The 20,622-nt window shown below is 42.8% G+C and overlaps 1 protein-coding gene across 1 annotated transcript; it reads right to left on the bottom strand.

The window, feature by feature from the left end:
• Nucleotides 1-3,421: 3,421 nt before the first annotated feature.
• DYNLT1 (dynein light chain Tctex-type 1) lies at nt 3,422-17,464 on the bottom strand. Its single transcript, XM_075597772.1, has 5 exons — nt 17,315-17,464; nt 10,687-10,725; nt 9,030-9,153; nt 5,070-5,147; nt 3,422-3,785 (listed from the first exon to the last, which is right to left on the bottom strand). The coding sequence occupies exons 1-5, from the start codon at nt 17,339-17,341 to the stop codon at nt 3,715-3,717; spliced, it is 339 nt and encodes a 112-aa protein (XP_075453887.1). The 5' UTR covers nt 17,342-17,464; the 3' UTR covers nt 3,422-3,714.
• Between the last annotated feature and the right edge of the window lie 3,158 nt (nt 17,465-20,622).

The following is a 20,622-nucleotide window of genomic DNA, read 5'->3' as shown; positions in this document are numbered from 1 at the left end:
TTCTAGTAAGGTTGGGTAAGTTCAGGGGTGCATAATCTGAGCTGCAACAAACTACCATGGTTCGGGTTGAACTGGATTGCTTCTTGAATCAAGGTGCCCAAATCAGATGCAAAACCTAGGCAAAACTATTCCTTCTCTAACCCTATACTATCTAAGGCCCTGCCTCTTGTGTAGGTTGTGTGGTTGAGGGGGGGTGGGTTCAAGTTCACCTGACCTTCAAACTCACTCTTCCAGTCAGTGCCGTGTGAGCATGACGGTCATAAAGTTTTACACTACTCTCTCCTGGCAGTGAAAGCAAGAGGGTAGCAACACCAAACAGGCAGGAAAATCTTGAGCAGAGTTGGGTTGCTATTTGATGAGGGATTTTGGTGTCCTGTATTATGAAAACTTAAATGTGGCAACCATACGAAAGGTGAACAGAGAAACTAACCGCAATTTTCTTCTTGGCGAGAGGGAAGTTGTGTGTATTCATAGTAGTTTTATTTTAAACAAACAGCTTAGTTGTCTAAAGGAAATAAAGTGGGCTTTTCATAATTGCCTAATAGTGAGTAGGTCAGTCACCGTCTAGTCAGAAAAGGTAAGGAACACGTTACCATGCTTGAAATATTATCTTATGATGCAGATGAAATAAGGGATATGATGCCACCTTGGTTGAGGAATCTTTCCTTAGAGCGGCAGGGTCGGATCGCAGAGATCTCCTTTTGGCCTCCAAAAATAGACAACATACAAAAAATCTCTCTAAAACCCATGTTATGGATGGGAAAGTAGTTTTTTCAACCAAATTTAGTGGGTCTTCACGCCAAATGGAGGCGGTTCTGAGAAAACATTGGCATGTTCTCTTGGGAGACCCGGTTGTAGCAGAGAATTTACAGGGAAAACCCACCATAATTTACAGGAAGGCAAACAGTGTTAAAAATGTGTTGGCCCCAACAAAAATTTGTGCTCAATCACAGACTTTTTTAAGACCATCAGGTAATTTTAAATGTGGTAGAGGGAGGTGCATCACGTGCACGTTTTTAGATTGCAAGAAAGATTTTTCTCCCTCCTTCCCAGGCAGTCCTATTTATAAAGTAAAAGGTTTAGTGAACTGTCTCACTACTCATGTGATTTATTGTTTAACCTGTGGCTGTGGCTTCCACTATGTGGGTAGGACCACACGGCCATTGAGCACGCGGTTTTTAGAACACAGGAGGAACATAATAAATGGGGTTGTCAATCATTATGTTCCTAAACATTTTCTCACTGTACATAACAAATCACCTGAGACGTTATGGGTCTAGAGGTAATTCCTCCTTCTCTGTTAGGTGGAGATCGTTTTAAATCTTTCCAAAAGGGAGAGTTTTTGGATTTTTAAATTGAACTGTCTGGTTCCATTTGGCCTTAATGAGAACCTTGACATTAGTACTATTGTCTGTCAGGTTCGGCCAGTCCCTAAGCTTTAGGTTTTCTCCCTTTAATCCCCCTTAAAGTTTAAAAGGGGCTTTTGCATTTCTGGTTCAATTATGGTTTAAACATGTTCATACATTTATGTACATATTATGTTTAACATATATAATAAGATGTATCATTTTTATCTGTGTATTTTACATTTTTGCATATTAATCTGTTTTTAAGATTGCAGATTTGTTTTTGTTTCAGGTTGTGTGTTACTTATTAGATTATTTATTTATTAATCATGCATTGATAGGTGTTTTTATTTACCCTATATGCCCTGGTTATGTGTATCATTCAATTATTTATTATCTTATTTGTTTTCTCCCAGTGTTTTTCCAATGGGTTTATGTGCATGTCTATTTAAATCATGTACTTAAGGTTTGTCCAATCAGATTTAAGCTAGCACAGTATTTATATCCTGAATACTGAGGGCGTTTCATTCCCTGACGAAGTTGGCAAGTGCAGATGAAACGCATAGAACTGTGACGTCATCGCGCAAGCACGTAGTGTGCGTGGTGTTCCGCTGCTAAGGGACTCCTGTATACTGAGATTGCCTCTGGCACCTCGTGTTGATCAGCTGCAAGAGGTGAGACCGTTACCATCTCCCACTGTGCCTGCTTTCACCAAGTCTGTCTGCGGTCGTTTCTGCTGTGTGTGAGCGTTCCAGCAGCAGGTCTAAAGGCAACTGTCTTTCAGTGGGTATACATAAAGGTCTCCCCCATCCATCTCAGCTGATCTCTACCAGAAATCTGTGTGTAAAGATACCTTTACATGAATTTTACTCTTTATGTCTTGTAATTGTGCATTATCTACCTTACATTTATTAAATGTTTATTTCATCTGCATCATAATAATGCACTAAGGGAGTTCGCTTTTTTTTCTCTATACAGTACTGGTTTGGGAGTGATTCTCCTGTGGATGAGCAGCCCCCCTCCTACAATTGGACTGGATCTGGCTATTGGAAATCTTTCCCCTTTGTTTTTCTAATGAATACTCTTTTTCACTGGACTTGTGTTTGATGGATTGAACTCTGGGATTTGTACTTGGTACTCAGAGATAAGTATATTAGTGCATGACCTGTATGTGTTAGCGCTGCTTTGTTTTTGTTTATGCTTTAAATATTATTTAGACTAAATTATATGGTTATTATTCAACGTATTTATTGCTTCATTTTAATAAATATCTAGCTTTTTATTGTTTGAGGACACTCTGCTTGAGGTACTATTAAGCACTAGTTGAGGGTAAAGGAGAGACCATTCCTCCTGCTGGTTTTGCCTCCTTTGATGCGATCGCTGGTGTCAGGAAGCGGGGCCAACAGGAGAGAAGGCGTATTCCGCACATTCAAAAGAGCAGGAACCTCAGATGGGCAGTAAACCACCTTTGGATTGTACCAGAGCACTAGAAACGGTTGGGACCCACAAGGGCAAAAGACTGGGGGGCACTTTCGGAAGGAAAGTAGGGTGCCTTCTTATAAGGTAGAAAAAGCTGTAGGCAAAAGAAATACAATAACTTACTCCAGTGCTGCTCTTAGTAATACATAACATGTTTTGTGAGAATTAATTTCACTATTGATGTGAAGGGGTTAATTTATTCCCTCTATGAATAACCAACCAATGTGCAAATATATAAAAATTTCCACTAAGTGAATAAACATATAAAAGAAGTAAGTGTACCAGTGTTTGGGTATACAAACTAAAAAATAAATGTAATTATATATCCAGGAAGAAATGGATGTGCTATTCCCATCTGCTGCCAGTACAGTAACCTCAGGTTGCATTCGTAAGTCAAAACAATAATCGACTACTGCAGCAGAACCATGGTATTGCTTCCCTCTGGGAAAAAGCACACAGTATTTGTGGTCTACTGTATTAAAGGATTCAGAGCAAACACCCTTTCCCCCCCACAAAGTGTCAACAAAAAGATCAAGTAATTATTTGTATGTGGTGCAAAAAGCAGTGCAGTTTACCAAAACAAAAACCATTTCCAATGTTTTCAACATTAATTTATTTCGTACTAACAAAAATAATAAATGTGATAGTGTGTTAATTCAAGCAAAAAGTTCATACAGTGGCACTTTCAGGTTGTAGCACCTTGGAATATGCTTAGACTGAAGACTTAATATTTGGTGAGGTTTCAGCAGTTGTAATTGAGAACACAGGTTGAGGTGTTTCCACTTATAGTGGTGGAAGCTAGGTGACAAAAAAAAAAAAGTTTCCCCAAAATAAAACGCAAAAAGAAGAATGTTAAAAAGCAGAGATTCTGAACTGAAAAAAAAAAGGGTTATATTGCAAGTCCAAAGGCACTGACGATACAGTACATAGTCTTGTTCTCCCATCTCACAGTGCAGCTCCCTGTAGGGGAAAAAATAAAAAGAACAGAGGGTCACAGCAATGCTGCTAAAGTACACATTTAAACTTTAGGTTTAAAAAGCTCTGTACACCATTTTGTATATGAAAATGTTTGTTGGTCTATTCAAATAGTGAAAAGAAATGTGTATGAGGGCTCAATACCAGAACAAATGGAGAAGGAAAACAAAAAACAAAAAAGTGTAAAATTACAGGATGCGAGTCACTGATGTGTTTGTTACAGTATTAAAGACAGAAGAAGAAACTCGCATACAAGAGCACATGAATGTCCATAGCCTTGGAGAGCAACCCTTTAAAAAAGGTATTGCCTCTGCTGCTTCTCTTTTAGCTTTCTAGATGTGTCTTTGTATCCTGCAATGTTATGAAGTAGAAACTCAGATGACAACCCCTTCCCCACAAAACAAAAAGTGTACTACATTCAGATGTACAGTACTGTAATTCAGTTGCATAGAGATGCACTCCCATTAGTAAGACCAGTCTGGAGCCTTAACCCGTCTTGTTCAAAACACCTGCCCTCTTGTCACGGTTTGGTTTAAAAGGGAGTTCTCAGATGCAGCCCAAATTGAGGGGAAACACGTAGATAGAACAGGTGGCTGAGAAGGGTGGGACGCCCTCATTATCTCTGGTCACGCAGCAGCAAATTACAAAAATACCTAATGTGACAAAATACATAGGTAAGTACTTAAATGTTAGTATTCTCCTGAGTAAGGGTCATGGAGTTAAACCCTTTGGCCAAAGCGTTAAGCCTGCAGCCACTTCACGGCATGACCAGTATGCAGGTCCTAACACTACCTGTGAAAATTCTTATTTACCTATGCTGTGGAGGGAGAAGGACCTCAGTGGACCTGTAGTGCACAGGTACATGAAAAAAAACATATACTTAAAAAATGGGTGTGCTTCTACGCCATAACATTGCTGTCAACCAAGTATATTTAAATGGATTCCAACCTAAAACAAATCTCCAGTTCGCCCATAACAATAGAGCAACTAGACTATCAATAGTTTTAGAATGTTCTGTTCTCAGACTAAAAATCGGCAAAAGTTCAAATCCGTTTAAGGCACTCTAGCCTGCATGGATAGTATATACATCTAGTGCATAAACCTAAGCCCTAGCTCTACTGCTTCTAAGAAAGTGGCAGCGCTTAACTGTCCGTTAATGCGGGAAACCTGATTTTTGTTTCTTCTTTAGATGCAGTGTGTGTTTTGTGTGTGTTTTGTGTGTGTTTTGTGTGTGTTTTGTGTGTGTTTTGTGTGTGTTTTGTGTCTTACCGTCCATTGAGTTGTCCCAGAAACATGAGCTTGCTGTGTGGAGTCCTGCACCATTTTTTTGCATAATTACACAAGTCACTGTGAACAAAAATAATCAAATTAAAACTATCTTGCACACACTGCAGTAGAGGATCATTATTAATAATGATCATCAATATAGACAAGACATTTGTGAAGGGAGATGGTCAGCTTTAGTATTTTCCTACAAATATTAAAAAGTTGAAGATGGGGACTGAGAAATCAGTAAGAATGTTCTTTCACAGCAGTGCACTACCTGTGGGATGTACCTCCTTCCATGTGGGATGAACAAGAGAAACTAGTAGGTACCTTCCTTCCCCTCCATCTCTCTAATGTTTCCAAGTCAAACAAACCGCAAAGTAAATTAAAATATGCATAACCACAAACAATTTGCTGCATAGACTTATTTAGGAAGGAAAGTCCCATGCAGTGCCGTGAAAAGGGCCAGAAGAAAAATAAATGGCTGTAAGAATTTCCTCTCCTACGTCCCCACGGCTTTGCACTACCTGTGGAACATACCACAGCAGTACTAAATGGGAGCGTTTAAGTGTTTACAATGACATGCAACATACTTCTCTCAAAAGAATCAGATGTTGCAGTCACATTGTCTCTAATGCTTCATGAATGTGCTCACTGAAGTCCAGGCGGCTGCTCTGCAAATCTCTGCTGCCGAAGCTTGACCTCTATCTGCCCATTAAGCAACCACGCTCTAGTAGAATATGCCTTAATTACTTCAGGTGTAATTTTACCTTGAATCCGATAGGCTTCTGTAATCACCAATGTAGGCATTGAGGCAGTGTCTGCCATACAAACAAATAACTGCCTGTTTTTTCAAAAACAACCAGTTCTCTAGTTACATTTTCAGACAACACACAATTTATTAAGGTTATCTTTTGCATTAGATGGATTAGGACAAAGATGGTAGAACAATTTCTTGATTTAAATAAAAGGCTTTGATTTGAGAAAAATCTGGGAGATGCCCCTACACTACCTTGTCCTCATGAAATACCATATAGGGTTCTCTTCTAGAAAGAGCCTGTAATTGACACATTTTTCTAGCTGATGTGACTGCCACTATCAAGATGATTTTAAGTGTGAAATGGTGCACGAGAGGACAGAAAGAAGCAAAAAAGGTAAGTCGCAACTTGATATCGGTGCCAAAATTCTTAATCTGATTTTCTGCACAGGCTTAAAAAAATAAAGAAGGTATACAATTGTCAGACGTCTGGCGGTTGATCTTTGCTACTCTGCCTGTCATTTGTACCTTCAGAGAATTTTAATCAAGACCTTTGTTAAAATCTTTTTGCAGGAACTAAGACATGGGGAGCAGAGGTTTAGCAGATCAAATGCCTTCTCCTTGTGCCAGAGCACAACACACATCCAAGCCCTGGCATAAGCTCCCTTGGTAGAGGCACTCTTTGCCCTCTTCAGGGGGTTACCTCATGAAGTCTGGTCCAGAGAATTGCCTGGTTGAAAGCAGACGTGCCCCAACATTGTAATGCATTTTGAGGGCAAGCAAAAAAAACACCTCTCTTAAATTTGACACAGAACAGGTGAGATTTAGGGTCCTTTGATTAGAGGGGAAAAAAATAAATAAAAAAAACATTTTCTTGCAGTGAATCTAGAATAAAACCCTGAAACAGAACCCGCCGTTTTGGAAGAGGATGATCCATCTATGCTGTTTTAATACATAAATTACTCTTTAGATGTCTTGCCAAGTCGATTAGAGAAGAGGCGTCTGCCCACCAGTCATTTAGGTATGATATGACCAATTCCTTCCTGTCGTAAGGAGGCCAATATAACCACCGTGAGATTTCCAAATGTTCTGGGAGCAGAAGTGAGGCAGAAGGACAGAGCTTGGAAATTATGGAACTATTTCTAGTTCCATAATTAATGCAAGATAAGATCTTATTTGCCTTTGCAGTTACTGCATGACATGAGGCACTATTGCCAAGTCCGCTGTCTACAAGCACGCTTAAATCCTTCTCCATCAAGGATTGAGCTACTTTTGCTCCATTTTATTTGTAATTCGCCCATTTATTGGCATTTCCCAAATGCATGACCTTACATTTACCTGTATTAAATCTAATCTGCCACTTTCCTGCTCACATTTCAAGTCTATCCAAGTCCTTGTCCAAGAATCATTCTGCAATACATACCAATAACCTTTCATAGAAACATACAAAGCAGATACAACTTCCTGGGCTCTGATCATGGCTTAGGCAGCAGAGACCTTTTCACCAGTGGAGGAAAGGCAGAGTTAGAACATATGAAGTCCTGGCATCGAACACACTTCCGGTTCTTGCCAAATCGCAGAGGTAGAGAAAGAGAGGTAGAGAAAGAGAGGTAGAGAAAGAGAGGTAGAGAAAGAGAGGTAGAGAAAGAGAGGTAGAGAAAGAGAAAGAGAGAGAGAGGGAGAGAGAGAAAAACCCTGAAGTGTCCCTCATCTCCCCAGTGAGCAGCAGCCATGTGTCAGTAGCATCCCAGCACTAAAGATGGGTGAATTTGTATCCACAGCAGATTCCCCAGTTCCTTTGGTCAGTGGATTTCAGAAGTTCAATCTCAAAAAAAAAAAAAAAAAGGGGGGGGGAGAAAGGATTAAACAGATTTTTTTTATTATTACCACCAATACACTCTGCGGATTACACAATCAATTGACGGATTTATAAAATCCACTCCGCAGATTTATCAAATATCAGTCAACTGATTGATTAATCCGTACAGATTAAAACCGACCAAATCCACCTGCATATTTTAGACCGCAAACCTGTTTCTTGGGGCCTACACTATACACCCAGAGCGAGCAGGAGACACTGGAGAGATAAAGGGGAAGGAGGTCCTATTATAACCTACCAGTTAAAGTTTGTGTCCTGTCCAGCTCAGACGGGAAATAGCTAAATTCCACAGGTAGTGAGGACGAACAAGATAAACATTTACTACACATGTAACAGGAAGAATAAAGGGCACAATATTTCCAGCTATGAACACTTCTGACATGGTTGCTCAGCAACATTGCCCAAGCTAAAACAGTGCATAGATTCTCTTCCCAGCACCAATTCAGACTATGGCAGGAGTGGTTATAAAAATATATAATATAGAAAATACTTAGGAGACAGCATTTTGATATGCATTTCGGCTACTCCCAAGCCAATAGTGGCTCTGTGCCAGAGTCTATTTCTGAGACACCGACACTATGATATGAGAGCAGGGAGGGGCAGAATCCTATAGAAATCTCCACAACTACCCTACCCCCAAACGAAGCACCGCGGTTCGCTGCTGCTAGTCAGTACGCACACAAAAGCAGCAGACTGGTAACAGTGCTTCTATGTCGCGGTGGTAACCGCCTGGCCAGTCACCGCTGTGCACAGCTTTTGGTGCTAGGGTGTAAAAATTTTCCTGCTCTAGGTGCACAATAATAATGGAAGCAACAGTTTACTAGCATATTCTGTAAATGCAATAAGGAAAAATACACACCAGTGTTTGGACATCATATTTGAAAAGGTTTTCAATAATTTCTGAAACCCTCGCATGTGGAATAAGACCAGTCATACAATGCCAACTCTAGCAGAACCGAATGTTAGTGATCACTGCAGTGTCACCAAACAAAAGCTATTCAAACAGGCAGATAAACACTCGAGACAATGACATATTGTTAGGATGATATCATGGTCTTAATTTAGGAGGAACTGGCAGTAATGGATGCAACTCAGCCTTACAAAGACTAGTGCTGGAAGCTCAGTTTTAAACTCGTACAGTAGGAATTACTAAACCACAGATTTCCTGGAATGAATGTTTGTGATTCAACTATGCCTGTCATATTGTTTGTATGAGCCTGTGCCTCTTGCAGGTAGAACACACGATGTCTAGCAGGTGCTTTTAACAATAAAGAGAACCCTCTACCTTAACTGGCATTAAACCCAGACAAACCCAGAGGACGCTTACCAATGTACTTGAATGGCTTTCCCAGTTTTGTAAGTTGACTTAGCGTTTGCTCCACCACATTGGTGGTCCACTGGTTGACTTTGTTATGTTGGTAGGCGTTACCAGCAATTGCACTTTCTATGGACTTTAAAAAAGTCAGACAATGAAAAGGGTTAATAAACTTCAAGTAAAGCATCGTAAAAGTAGTACTATAATATTTCTATTTTCAGGTTTTACAACTACCATTCGTACCTTCTTTTTCCATACTTTCAAACATATTTCCATCAACATTAGAGTTCTTCATCGATATTATAGAGTACAGAGCTTTGAAAACCTAAGCCACAAAAGTTTCTTTAAGTGAACTTCGAGGTTTCAAAATATCTGCACACTAAAAATGAATGAAAAACTTGTGCGCCTAATTTTTTCCTAGAATAGTATGGCTACTAGAACTCTCCATTTTAGCACCAATAGTAAACAACTGAAGCATTTCACAATAAATAAAATGAACATGTGCTCAGAATTATCAAGAGTAAATAGAAATTAAATAAGTAATATCACTTTAGGATTAATTGGCACTGCATTGCCACTTCATACTACTCCTACATGCAGATTAATACCATAACTGCACTGAAACTAAAATACTGTTTGTGCGCCATTACCCATCAACGTTTACATATTTTATTTTACCTATCAATTGTTCATTACCCATAAACTATTAAGTTCTTTAGGCTGGATAATTGTTATCAAAACTTTATTAAGCATTCTTTATAATAAGAATTGGAGTGGTAATAAGGCTCATAAACCCTGTTATAAATACTGCTTGCTTTATTGTTGTAATGGAAACTAATGGAATGCAATTATTGGACACGCTGCTGGTAGCTGATCGCTATAGCATCCAAGGATATACAAACACTGAAGCCTATAGCATTGCACACGCTTGTCAGGCCAATTGTAGTGCCCATTTAGCCTTTCCATGTTTCTGCTGCTGCGACCGCGAGACACCCCGTGTCGCGCTCATTTTACCTCACACACCCTGTTCCTAAGCGGTGCCATCAGATCTGCTTTGTGGGACACTGTTGTTGAGGGGGAGGGTAAGAGGTCTGCAGAATGGGGTGGCACGAGATGTGCAGCATGTGAGGGGGGGAGGAGGGGGAGAAGCTGGAGAGTAGAGCAGCATGTGAGGGGGGGGAGAAGCTGGACAGCAGCGCTGCATGGGGGGAGAAAAGCTGGAGAGGTGCGCAGCACATGGGGGGGGGGGGGGAGAAGATTACTTAATGCTGACATATAGAATACAACAGTACTATGTATTTGCGTATTTTTAAAATGTATCGCACGTTGGTCCCAAATTAAGTAAAAGCAAATCTAATCAGGCCACGCGCGCATAAGATGCGAGTTTGACATCCCTGGTCTATACTGTAGCTTCCATTGCCATAAGATAAGCAAAAACCTTCTGTAAAATAGTTTTTACACAAATTAAATGCTTATACACAAGTATTGTTTTGAATGTACGTATAAACCAATTGCACACCAGTTTTGTATTGGCACATAAAATGGTATTAATGTATTGCAATATTCAGTGCGATTATATTTTGCACTGAACAAAGATGAACTTTCACAAATAATTTTCCGTAAACTTTCTACATCCTTTCACTTGACTTATGTAACATTTAGCGCTTACCTCTTTAATGATGTTGCTTACTTCATCCACAACAAATGACTGAAATGTAAAAAAACAAAGAATAACTTACATTTTTCACTCAGTAGCATGCACATTTACATGACAAAACATTTGTTTTAACATGTGTACATGATGCAAATGCTTTTTAGGTTCTCGCAAAAAAAACAAAAAATAAATAAAAAAAAATAAAAAAACCCCACACACCATCTAGCAACAGTTGTTTTGATAACACTATTTTTATTTTTTTTTACAAAAACGTATGCTTTCTATTTTCACCAGGCTCATTATTACTGCTGTTTCTCATACAAGAATGAACTCAAACCCATTCAGTATAAGAATTAACAACGTTTGTAGCATAAAATATCTTGAAATTACACTATAATCCTATAGCAGCATAGATCAACAATTATCAATACCTGCCCGTAAAATCTCTAAAGGTTATGGTTAGCCATATACATGTATGTACATTAAAAAAAGTTTCTGTACTGAGGATATTTTTGTATTTCAAGTTGCCGCTTTAAATTACACCAATGTGCCTGCGTCCACTGGCTAGAATACTTTAACAATAAAGAGCTAAGAGAACAATGAGGAAGACGCCTTATGGCGAAGCCCTCTGATGTGGTATGGAAGAAGCCACCATCTGGAAACGAGACCGCAACTTGCGGTGATGTATTTACATAGCTGTAAGGTGTCTTCTAGCTACATCGTCTCATTAACCCTTTCTGTGCTTAGGATGAAGCCACTGTGTCACGGGGTCTGCTACGCCACACCCTTTTTGTGCTCATTTCAGGAGAGATTATGCTCTGCATTCCTTTGGAGTGCAGAACACGATCTGAAACGCAGGGAAATCGGAGACACCGCAATCATGTGATTGCCATGGCCCCTCCCTCAAATTGCAATCTCATGCCAGAGCCCCTCTGGCACTCGAACGGTTAAGATACTGTCACGGGAGACCAGAACTTAACACCAAAATTAGCCGGATCCTTTGAGCAAAGCAAGAGATAAAATAAATTGTAATTTATTTACACAATGAACATACACAGCTTGATTTACAAAATATTATAAAAATACACTTACTGGGACAGGGCAAAACTAAATCTTTTGAAACAGTATTTAAGCACAATTTCCCAGGAGCGGGAGTTGTGTGCAAATAAAAAACAGTCTTTGGATAGGGGCGCCTCTCGCAACCCGTTTCTCCTCCGCAATTGTTTCCGTCGTTCTACCGCCGTAGAATTGGTTTGGAAGTCCTTAGTTCTTATGAACTTTAGAAGCTGGATACAAATCTTGGTTATGATGTTACAACTTGGTACCGCACAATGAATCTTTGTTACGGCATGATGGAACTAATCCCCGATCGGCTGCATGGATTTTTAAAACAGTCAAAACCCCTATCTTTAAGCTTTGCAGCCAACCGCTGCATGGGAACTAAAACTCCCACCTATCCCCAGGTTGCCAGTACCTCACAGTACCGGGCAAAGGCCTTCTTAGTATGCCAAGGGCATGCGTGAACTTCGCATACCAGACCAAGCCCCCTTTCCTGGCGACATCTTGTCTACTTCGCCCAGACATCTGCTAGGATAGGGGTACTTGTGTACACACACACACACACACACACACACACACACACACTAACCCGCTTCCAAATTTTGGGCCGCGAAGTCGCGCTTACTATAAGCGCTGGCAACAGAGTAAATTGTTTTGGAGCGACGTTGCATCGTCGGCCCTATAAGCGCAACCATAGGCTTTCTGCGCTCTCGATCACTGAACGTGATCTGGACAGAAAAGGAACCTCAGTGATGTTGTGATCACATGATTGTTCCAAAGAGCAGTTACGTTATCTCGATGTGCCTGAGGTTCTGCGGCACTCGTGCCATGACCCTCTGGCACTGAAAGGCTTAAATTAAGAAGTGTTCAGAGATTTCCAAACCTCATGGGTTTTGTTCTTCAAATGTATCTGCATTTGCTTTGGGTAAGAAATGTAAATCTTTTTCATATATTCATGCATCAACATTTTCTTTCCATAAAACTGTCTTATATGTGAAGTAGCCATTTTTACATTATTGCTTCTGCAAAATACAAATATGTTGCATACATATTCTATAGCATGCTTAAAAAAAAAAAAAAAAAAAAAAAAAACACAACAGAAGAGGCTGATCTGACAGCGGCACTATTGCTATGGCAAAGATATACAAATGCATTTTAGATGCTGCACAAGTATCTATTACATAAGATTGGTCTTGAAAATGCATATAAGTTATAATTAGCGGATGCAAGTGTCTTTCTATTTAAAAGCTACTTATGGAGGCACCATATTCAAATTTGTTAAGGAACGGGAATAACTAAAGAAATAAATATATATTTATATTAAACTCAGTTTCAACCTATTACCCGTGACCCTTCCCCCCCCCCCCCCCCCACGATGGAATTTATATAGGAAGCAGATGTTAGAATATATGATAAAGTTAAATTCAAAAGGTAGGAGTTCTCACATCGCAAGCTGGAAATTGCCTAGGGTGCACGGTTATACCCGGTGGAGGTAATCACTGCAAGCAGAATCATGTCACGGAAAAAAACGACACCGATAATGGAAAAGACCCGTGGAGTGCCAGTTATTCCTTGACAGGATTCAGCTTGCGGAGTACATGTTTAGGACAGTTTCATGTAAATAAAATGCATTTGTGGTATTATGTTTAAGGACATAAAATTGTACTTTTTGTTAAATGTATGGTTCCAGAAAGGCCAATTTTGTTTACCCAGGGGAGAGAAAAAAAAAAAAAAGTGAAGAAGAAGGGAGGAGGTTTTGATTTAAACTTGCATGAAGAACAGACGGCACCTGCAGGAGGTATGTATCGGGAAGCAGGGGGGGCCTGGAGCCGAAATTAATGTAATTCAGCTCTGGGGAGACACTGCTTCCTATACAAGTAATAAAAAAAGGGGTATTTCTGATTGGAAATAGCCTTTAAAATCATTTTATAAACTTGTAACATTTCCCTGGTTTATTTATAAAAAATGTAAAAAAAAAAAAAAAAAGACACCTTTGGGGAGGTTTTACAATCTTCAATAAACCTCTTATTTCTAACAGGATGGTTTAAGACACTATTGCACCAAAACTCATAATGACTTCAATAGGAGTTTGTGCGATAATGCCCAGATAAGCATATATCACAGTTTAATAAATTACCTCCCCCATCTATATGCGCCACTGTTATCCAATATTAAAAAATATATATATGAACACAGAACCCTGTCAAAATAAATAACTTGCCATTTGTCTTGGAAATATTATATTAAAACCATTAACATTGATGCACTAGTAAGTAAGCACTGTCTGCTATGCAGGATTGCAGCCTCAATAACTCGTAATATAGTTGATGTGATATTGACTTGTGTGAGGATGAAGACCATAGACGAGCCAGGTTAGATCTTTCTAGCAACTGAGCAGATGCATCAGCAATGAGGAGAGACCAAAGAATACTTGGCAAAGAGACAACAGAGCAACTTGAAACTTCACATACCCCACCATGTCAGCTCATCTTTCATACTAAAAAGGAAGTATCTTCAGTGTAAACTTAAAATGCATTAAGCAACTAAAATGTTAATATTAGTAAGCACTTCAAGTATAATTTCTACCCCAATGCTGTTTTCAATAACACTTTTCAACCAAAGACCAATACCGTAAGAGTATATAACAAGGGACACCTTCTGACCCCTCCGGGACCAATGCTTATCAAGCCTATAGGTCGCCGGGATCTCACCCCATATTTATATGGCTTTATTACTTTTTGCCACTATAGGACTAATACAGCTGTCAGTGTTTTTAACATTGACTTTATATATACAGACACGCTGTCTGTCACCTAGGGGGTTTGTTCTTTGGTGTTAGTTTAATTAGATGTGTTTTGCAGCCATAGGTGTTCTTTACACTTTTAGGGTATGTGTTAGGCTCCTGCTTCACCCCGTTACAGAGTTGCCACGGCAACACACCGACACTGTTTTGTTGTGCTTGCAGCGTGCCCTAGATCCGCCCCTTCTGATGACTGACGTCATCGTGGAGCGACGGATGGAAGTGCTTACGTCGAGTGGCGTCGAGGGAGGACGACGACCGGAGCAAGGTGGGGGGTATAAATATGTGTTATTTGGTTATCACTGCTAGTCCTCACCTAATGTCAAAATACCTGGGACAATTAAGCATTTTGCTTAACTCCATGTGCTGGCTTCTTCCAACAAATACATAAGGTCAGCCAAAAAAAAAAAAAGTTAAGTACCATAATGTAAAAGTATGATACATTACAGAAACAATGTTTGGGCCACCCAAAATGAGATGGCGCATACATTTTCAGAGCAACCATAAGCCCAATATTTCGATACATATTACAATTCCATAGTCCATCTAATGCTGTAACATCCGCCACCTGCAAACTTGTATGGAGAAAAATGTACAAAACAAGAACTGAGTTAGAGCGACAAAATGCCTTCATGTCTATGGGGGCCATATACTAAAGTGTCCAGGATGGCAAAAATAAGGAAACAATCAGCATGGAAGAATTGCACTAGATCAGTAAAGAATCTAATTGTTTGTAACGGATTCATTTTAGTTTATAACCATGGTGCCGCTCTGTGCACCGATTTCAGCACCCCCACAGAAGAAATAGAAGTGGAGCAATTCTGGAGGGGAAGGAAAAAAAATGTGCATCTAAGGCTAAGGCCCCGCTCCCAGAGTCAGCGCGCCCGCACTGCAGATAGGCGGTGCGCTGACATACACAGACCGCGATATGCGGTCTGTAGGGAGCGGGAGCTTTGACAGGGAGGGGGGGCGTGGCTTGAGCGGAGGGACCCGCTACTCTCCCCCCCCTCCCTCCACGGACTCGGGCTGGAGCTGCTGATGGTAAGCAACACACACACACACACACAGAGGCAGACACACACACACACACACAAAGGCAGACACACACACACAGACACACAGACAGGCACTCACCTGCTTTCACTCCACACTCCTCCCCGCTCCCCGAAGCCTCTTCTCCTCCCGAAGCCTCCCCTCCCCATTGGCTCACAGCCACACCACGTGACGCGTCAACGCTAGGGAACACCATTTTCTTGTGTCCCATAGCGGCTGACGCGCCACAGCGTGTAGTGCGCTGTGCCGCCAGGGGGGACCGGCTCGGGAGGATTCCCCTGCTGGTGGGGAACTCGCATGTGGCCGCCCGCGCCAACGAGCGCAGCGGGACCGAGGCCTAAGGCTGCGTCCATAGAAGGACAAGCAGCGCTGAAGCGTGCGGACGCTCCGCGCTGAGCACCTGCATCCTCAATGAGGATGCCTTGAGAGGGGGCTCACACGAGCGTCCGCAGGCGTGCGGAGGCTTTGGAGTTTTCAGCTGAGAGCCAAGCTGTTTTTCAGCGCGCTGTCGGCTGAAAACATCCAATTAGCCTTAAGCAACGTCACGGCACCGTGACATTGACGTCAGTGCGTCGCGGGCGATTAGCCCAGTGACGTCACTGCCCTGCCTCCAACCACCTCCCCCCGGCTCCCTTCGCGCACGCTGGCTCGCCTGCAAGTCCGTGGAATCGCGCTGACTGATGCAGGCGAGCCTCAGCGTTAGCGCGCATCCGCTCTCCTCACCCCTCTATGGCCCGGGGCTGAGGCCATGGTTCTTCGCCCGTGGGGAGGCTGGTCAGTGAGCGGGCGCTTACCTGGCCATAGTGGTCGGGACGTGGGGGGAATCACGGAGCTAGTTCGCCCTCATTGGGCAAACCGCTCACGTTACCGGCCTGTCGCGCTAAGAAATCAGTTTGATTTCTTGCGCAACGCGCGCCCCTTCCCGCCCGCCGCATGGACGCGAACACTGCCATAAGGCAGTCTGTTCGCTCAGAGTGCAGACGCGTCCGCACGGTCTGCTGTACCATGGCCCCAGCCATCAGGTGAATATCCCCTTAGCCCTTTTCAGTACCCTAATGATGTACAGGTTACGTTATGGGGAAATGCACATGTTGCAGGTACTAAAAATCAGACAAACCACTAACAGAGCAGTCAACCCAATGAAAACGGAAGGGAAACACCCTGCGCTTCTGAAGCACATGAGCGCAAATCCCGGGAGGTTCAGTGGCCCTCTGGCGTCACCTGACCTGCACCGAAAAGGTTACTGCACTTGAATTTTCTCTGCAGCAGTTATCTTTGGCCCAGAATTGCACCACTTTTGCCTTCATTATATTGTCCCCTTATGTGACGGTAGGTGGGTTAGTCCAGTTGCAACAGTACAGAAACACGAGTGCATTTATCCACGAGTATGTTAATCAGCAACAATATCCCGAGAGAAAGCGCTGGGGGGGGGGGGGGAGCTCGAGCGTCTTTGTCTCGCTCTAGATCTGGGGAGAAGAGTAGAACAAACGTTTAAAACACGCGCGCGGCCGTTAACCAGTTTAAACAGTCCCGTAACCCCTTGTGCCAACCGAGCGGCGGAGAGGACACTGCGGCAAACACACAGCCACTGCTCTGAGGTGCGTCTAAAACACAGGGGACATTACACACCCTCCTCACACGTGCGTTAAGGCGTAGGGGCTCAATCCACCGCCCCCCCAAAACACAACATAGGCGTCGCAGTGAAGCTGCACTCTGCCTCACACCCCTTACCTCCTCCGCCGTCTGAAACTCGTCCATCTTCGCTGACTCCGACTGCTCTCGCCGACCACTGAATACCCAGTGCGCACGCACCGCAGCGCCCGCCCCCAGTTGCCATAGACGCGCGAGGCAGACACGCCCACAATTACCATGGCACGTGACAGGCCACACCCCGTCGCTTCTCCAAAGGCGGCTTGAGGGTCAATAAACTCTCTGCCCATCTCGATGCGATGATGTATAGAGGAAACCACGCCCATATCCAGCCTGCAATGACCCGTGTTGGAAGCACTCCTGGCAACGCATCACTTGCGGCTGCCGTGGGGGATTCTGGGAGAAAGAGCAGAGCCTGCCCCGGGGAATATAGTGGCTTTGTATACACATGTGAAGTTTATAAAAGCCTAACATCATTATTCATATTTTAATGATAAGATTTTGCAAATGTACAGTTGAATTCTTATGATATTGGGATACATGCAAAGGAGGACAAGTGGTGCAGTAGACAATTTATAATTTTAAGAAAATTTCATATACACACTAATGTGAAACCTAGGACATTTTTTTCAGAAGATATGTTTCTTGTAGTTTGTGACATATTTTAATGGATGAGCAGGAATTTTTGACATGTCATTTAAAATGCATCCCAACCTACTGTACAAAAACTATATGTATGTATGTATGTATGTATATATTTATATAGCGCCAGCAGTGTACTCAGTGCTTCCAAAGACCATACAGTACAGAGAATTATAATAATATAATAAGCGCAGTAAAGTCACAATGGGAAAGTAAATCCCTGCACCGGAGAGCTTACAATCTAAAGCCGCGCTTATAGTGCCGGTGATGCGACGTCGCCCCTGAAAACAAATGCATTGCCGCCGACGGCAACGGCAACAATGCGACGGAGCGATGTCGCCGTCGCGAAAACTGGTAGCCGGCAAAATTAGATTTTTCAAGGGCTGTCGCCTCATGTGACGGCCCTTGAACCAATCAAATGCCAGGAAACCCGCGCCGTGTTTCCTGGCCGTAGCACTGTAATTCCTGGTAAGGAGCAGGCAGTGTTAGGGTTAAATCCCTCTCACGTGGGGCAGCATGTGAGTTTCCTCAGCAGAGAGTTAATTTGTATGGGGTTCCAGGTGCAGTCTGGAAACCATTGGAGCATGTGCCAGGGTGGGGTGGTGGGGGGACTCACTGGAGTTCCGCTGCCCAGTTACCGGAGCTTAGGAGGGGGACCCTCCCCTGGTATAAAACATGATGTCCATCCAAATATAGTGTTGTTCTGGATTCTACCTTGCCCCATCAGGGGATAAGGACTATCACAGGGGCCTCAAGCTCCTGGGGGCCTAGTCAAGGAGTGATTAAGATGCAAGTTGCGAGGGAAGTAGTTTATGAATAATGCCGTATGATAAGTACCTCTCTTGCATGGAGAAGATGAGGAGAAAGAGAAGCATGACTGGTCTGCCGATAAACCATGTTATACAGTTCCTGGTACGTGGCTGCTTTACTGGGAGGGTTCCTGTGGGGAGTACCTCTGCCCCTGGCACCAAAGACTGAAAGCCTGTCCTGTTACCTACTCCCTCTAACATCTGCGGAGACTCAGACCTCCTGGAAACCGAAAGGTGAGCTACACAGCACCACAGTAATATCATGTAAATACAAATCTCCCTTAGGCCGTGCCTATAGTGCCGTCGACGGCGACACGATGGGTGACGTCGCCACCGGCGAAAGTTATATTTCGCCGGGCGGCGGCGGCGCATAATTCCAATAATTTGATTGGTTCAAGGGCCGTCACGTGACGCGACAGCCCTTGAAAAATCAAATTTTGCCGGCTACCAGTTTTCATGACGTCGCTCCGTCGACGTCCGGCGCACTATAAGAGCACGCGGCGGCAATGCTTTGTTTTCAGGCGACGTCGCCATCACTATAAGCACAACCTTGGGGGGGGGATAGGGGTGTTACTGTTAGGAGATTTACAGAGAGAGCAGGTGAGGGAATAAGTGCAGTAGATGGCAGTGCTTGGCCACAATTGTTGGTAGGAGTGACTGAGTGTGGGATAGTAGCCATGAGTCCAGGCTATTGGGATGCTTCTTTTGCGATTTGGGTTTAAAGGTTTATCGGTATTAAATTAGATGGGTTAATGCCATTAGCAGGGAAAGGGGTGGTAGGACGGTGTGGGTGAGAGCAAATTTGTATATGGCTGGGTCCAGGATTAGAAGAGATATCACCAGCAGCAAGAAGAAGGAGTAGAGAGAGAGAGAGGAGGTGAATTGAGGATTTGTGGGGTTGCTTTTTATTTAGGGGTGTAGAAGTTGTTGGGAAAGAGATGTATGTGTGTATATAGTATAGTATGTGCACATACATAGGTGGAGGGGAGGAGCAATGAATAAATGTGGATAGGAGGGGAGTGGGAAAGTTGGTGAGAAGAGAAAAGTTTGCAAAGGAGTGAGAAAACAGAAAATAGGGAACTCAATAAGTTCTTGAGGAGAAACCTGTTTCTTTCTAAAATACACGTGAGTCCTAGTGATGGTGATATAATCCACTTTTATCGCGATATAGTGAACATTCTCACTTTTTTTAAGATTTGCTGATCTGTGACTATATTTGTTTACTATATTTGTCACCTTTTCCTCCGTAATATTGTCAAGATCTGCCCTTCCATCAGTTAATCTTCTGCTCAATCTAATGCATGGCCCTATCCTCTTCCATCTGGATTATTGTAATATACTGCTAACAGGCATCCCTGCCTCACAACTTTCTCCTTTGCAATTTAGCCAAAATGTTGCTGCTAGAATAATTTCACTTTCTCCCAAAAGAGTATCTGCTCATCTCTCCCATCTCATTGCGAATCACCTACAAAGTTCTCATTGCCTTAAAGGTTCTCCACTCATCTGCTCCTCCCTACATATCAGTTTTGATCTCTTGTTATGCCCCTGTTCTGCTCCTGCTCTCAGGGCTGGCTCGGAGTTTCACGGGGGCCTCTTGCCTGCTCTGGAGCCGGCGTCTCCTCCTACTACGACGCAACATCACAAGATGACGTTACGTGCTACACAGCGTCTCTTGCCCGCCCTTGCGTCGTGACGTCGCATTTTCATGGTGATGCGACGTCAAATTGTCATGAGGACGTATCGTCACATGGTAGCAGGAGGAAATGCCGGCACTTACAGTGGCCCCACGCTCTCCCCCAGACCCGGCAATCACTGTTTAAATGTTGTGGCTTATTTAAGGGGAATAGAACCAATAGTACCACCAGAAAGCCGGACCTGCCTTTTCTATACCCATTACTGCCTCTTTTCCACCCCTTTTATCTCTACTGCTCAATCTCT

Source organism: Ascaphus truei, chromosome 4, assembly GCF_040206685.1.
Source record: "Ascaphus truei isolate aAscTru1 chromosome 4, aAscTru1.hap1, whole genome shotgun sequence".
NCBI lineage: Eukaryota > Metazoa > Chordata > Amphibia > Anura > Ascaphidae > Ascaphus > Ascaphus truei.
This window is presented reverse-complemented; position numbering and strand designations above follow the sequence as displayed.

Coding starts and splice junctions, on each gene's coding strand:
- DYNLT1 (XM_075597772.1), bottom strand. CDS start 17,341: ATGGACGAGTTTCAGACGGCGGAGGAG. Junction 9,154..10,686: donor TAAGCAACATCATTAAAGAG/GTAAGCGCTAAA, acceptor ACTTTTTTAAAG/TCCATAGAAAGTGCAATTGC. Junction 5,148..9,029: donor AAAGCCATTCAAGTACATTG/GTAAGCGTCCTC, acceptor TTTTGTTCACAG/TGACTTGTGTAATTATGCAA.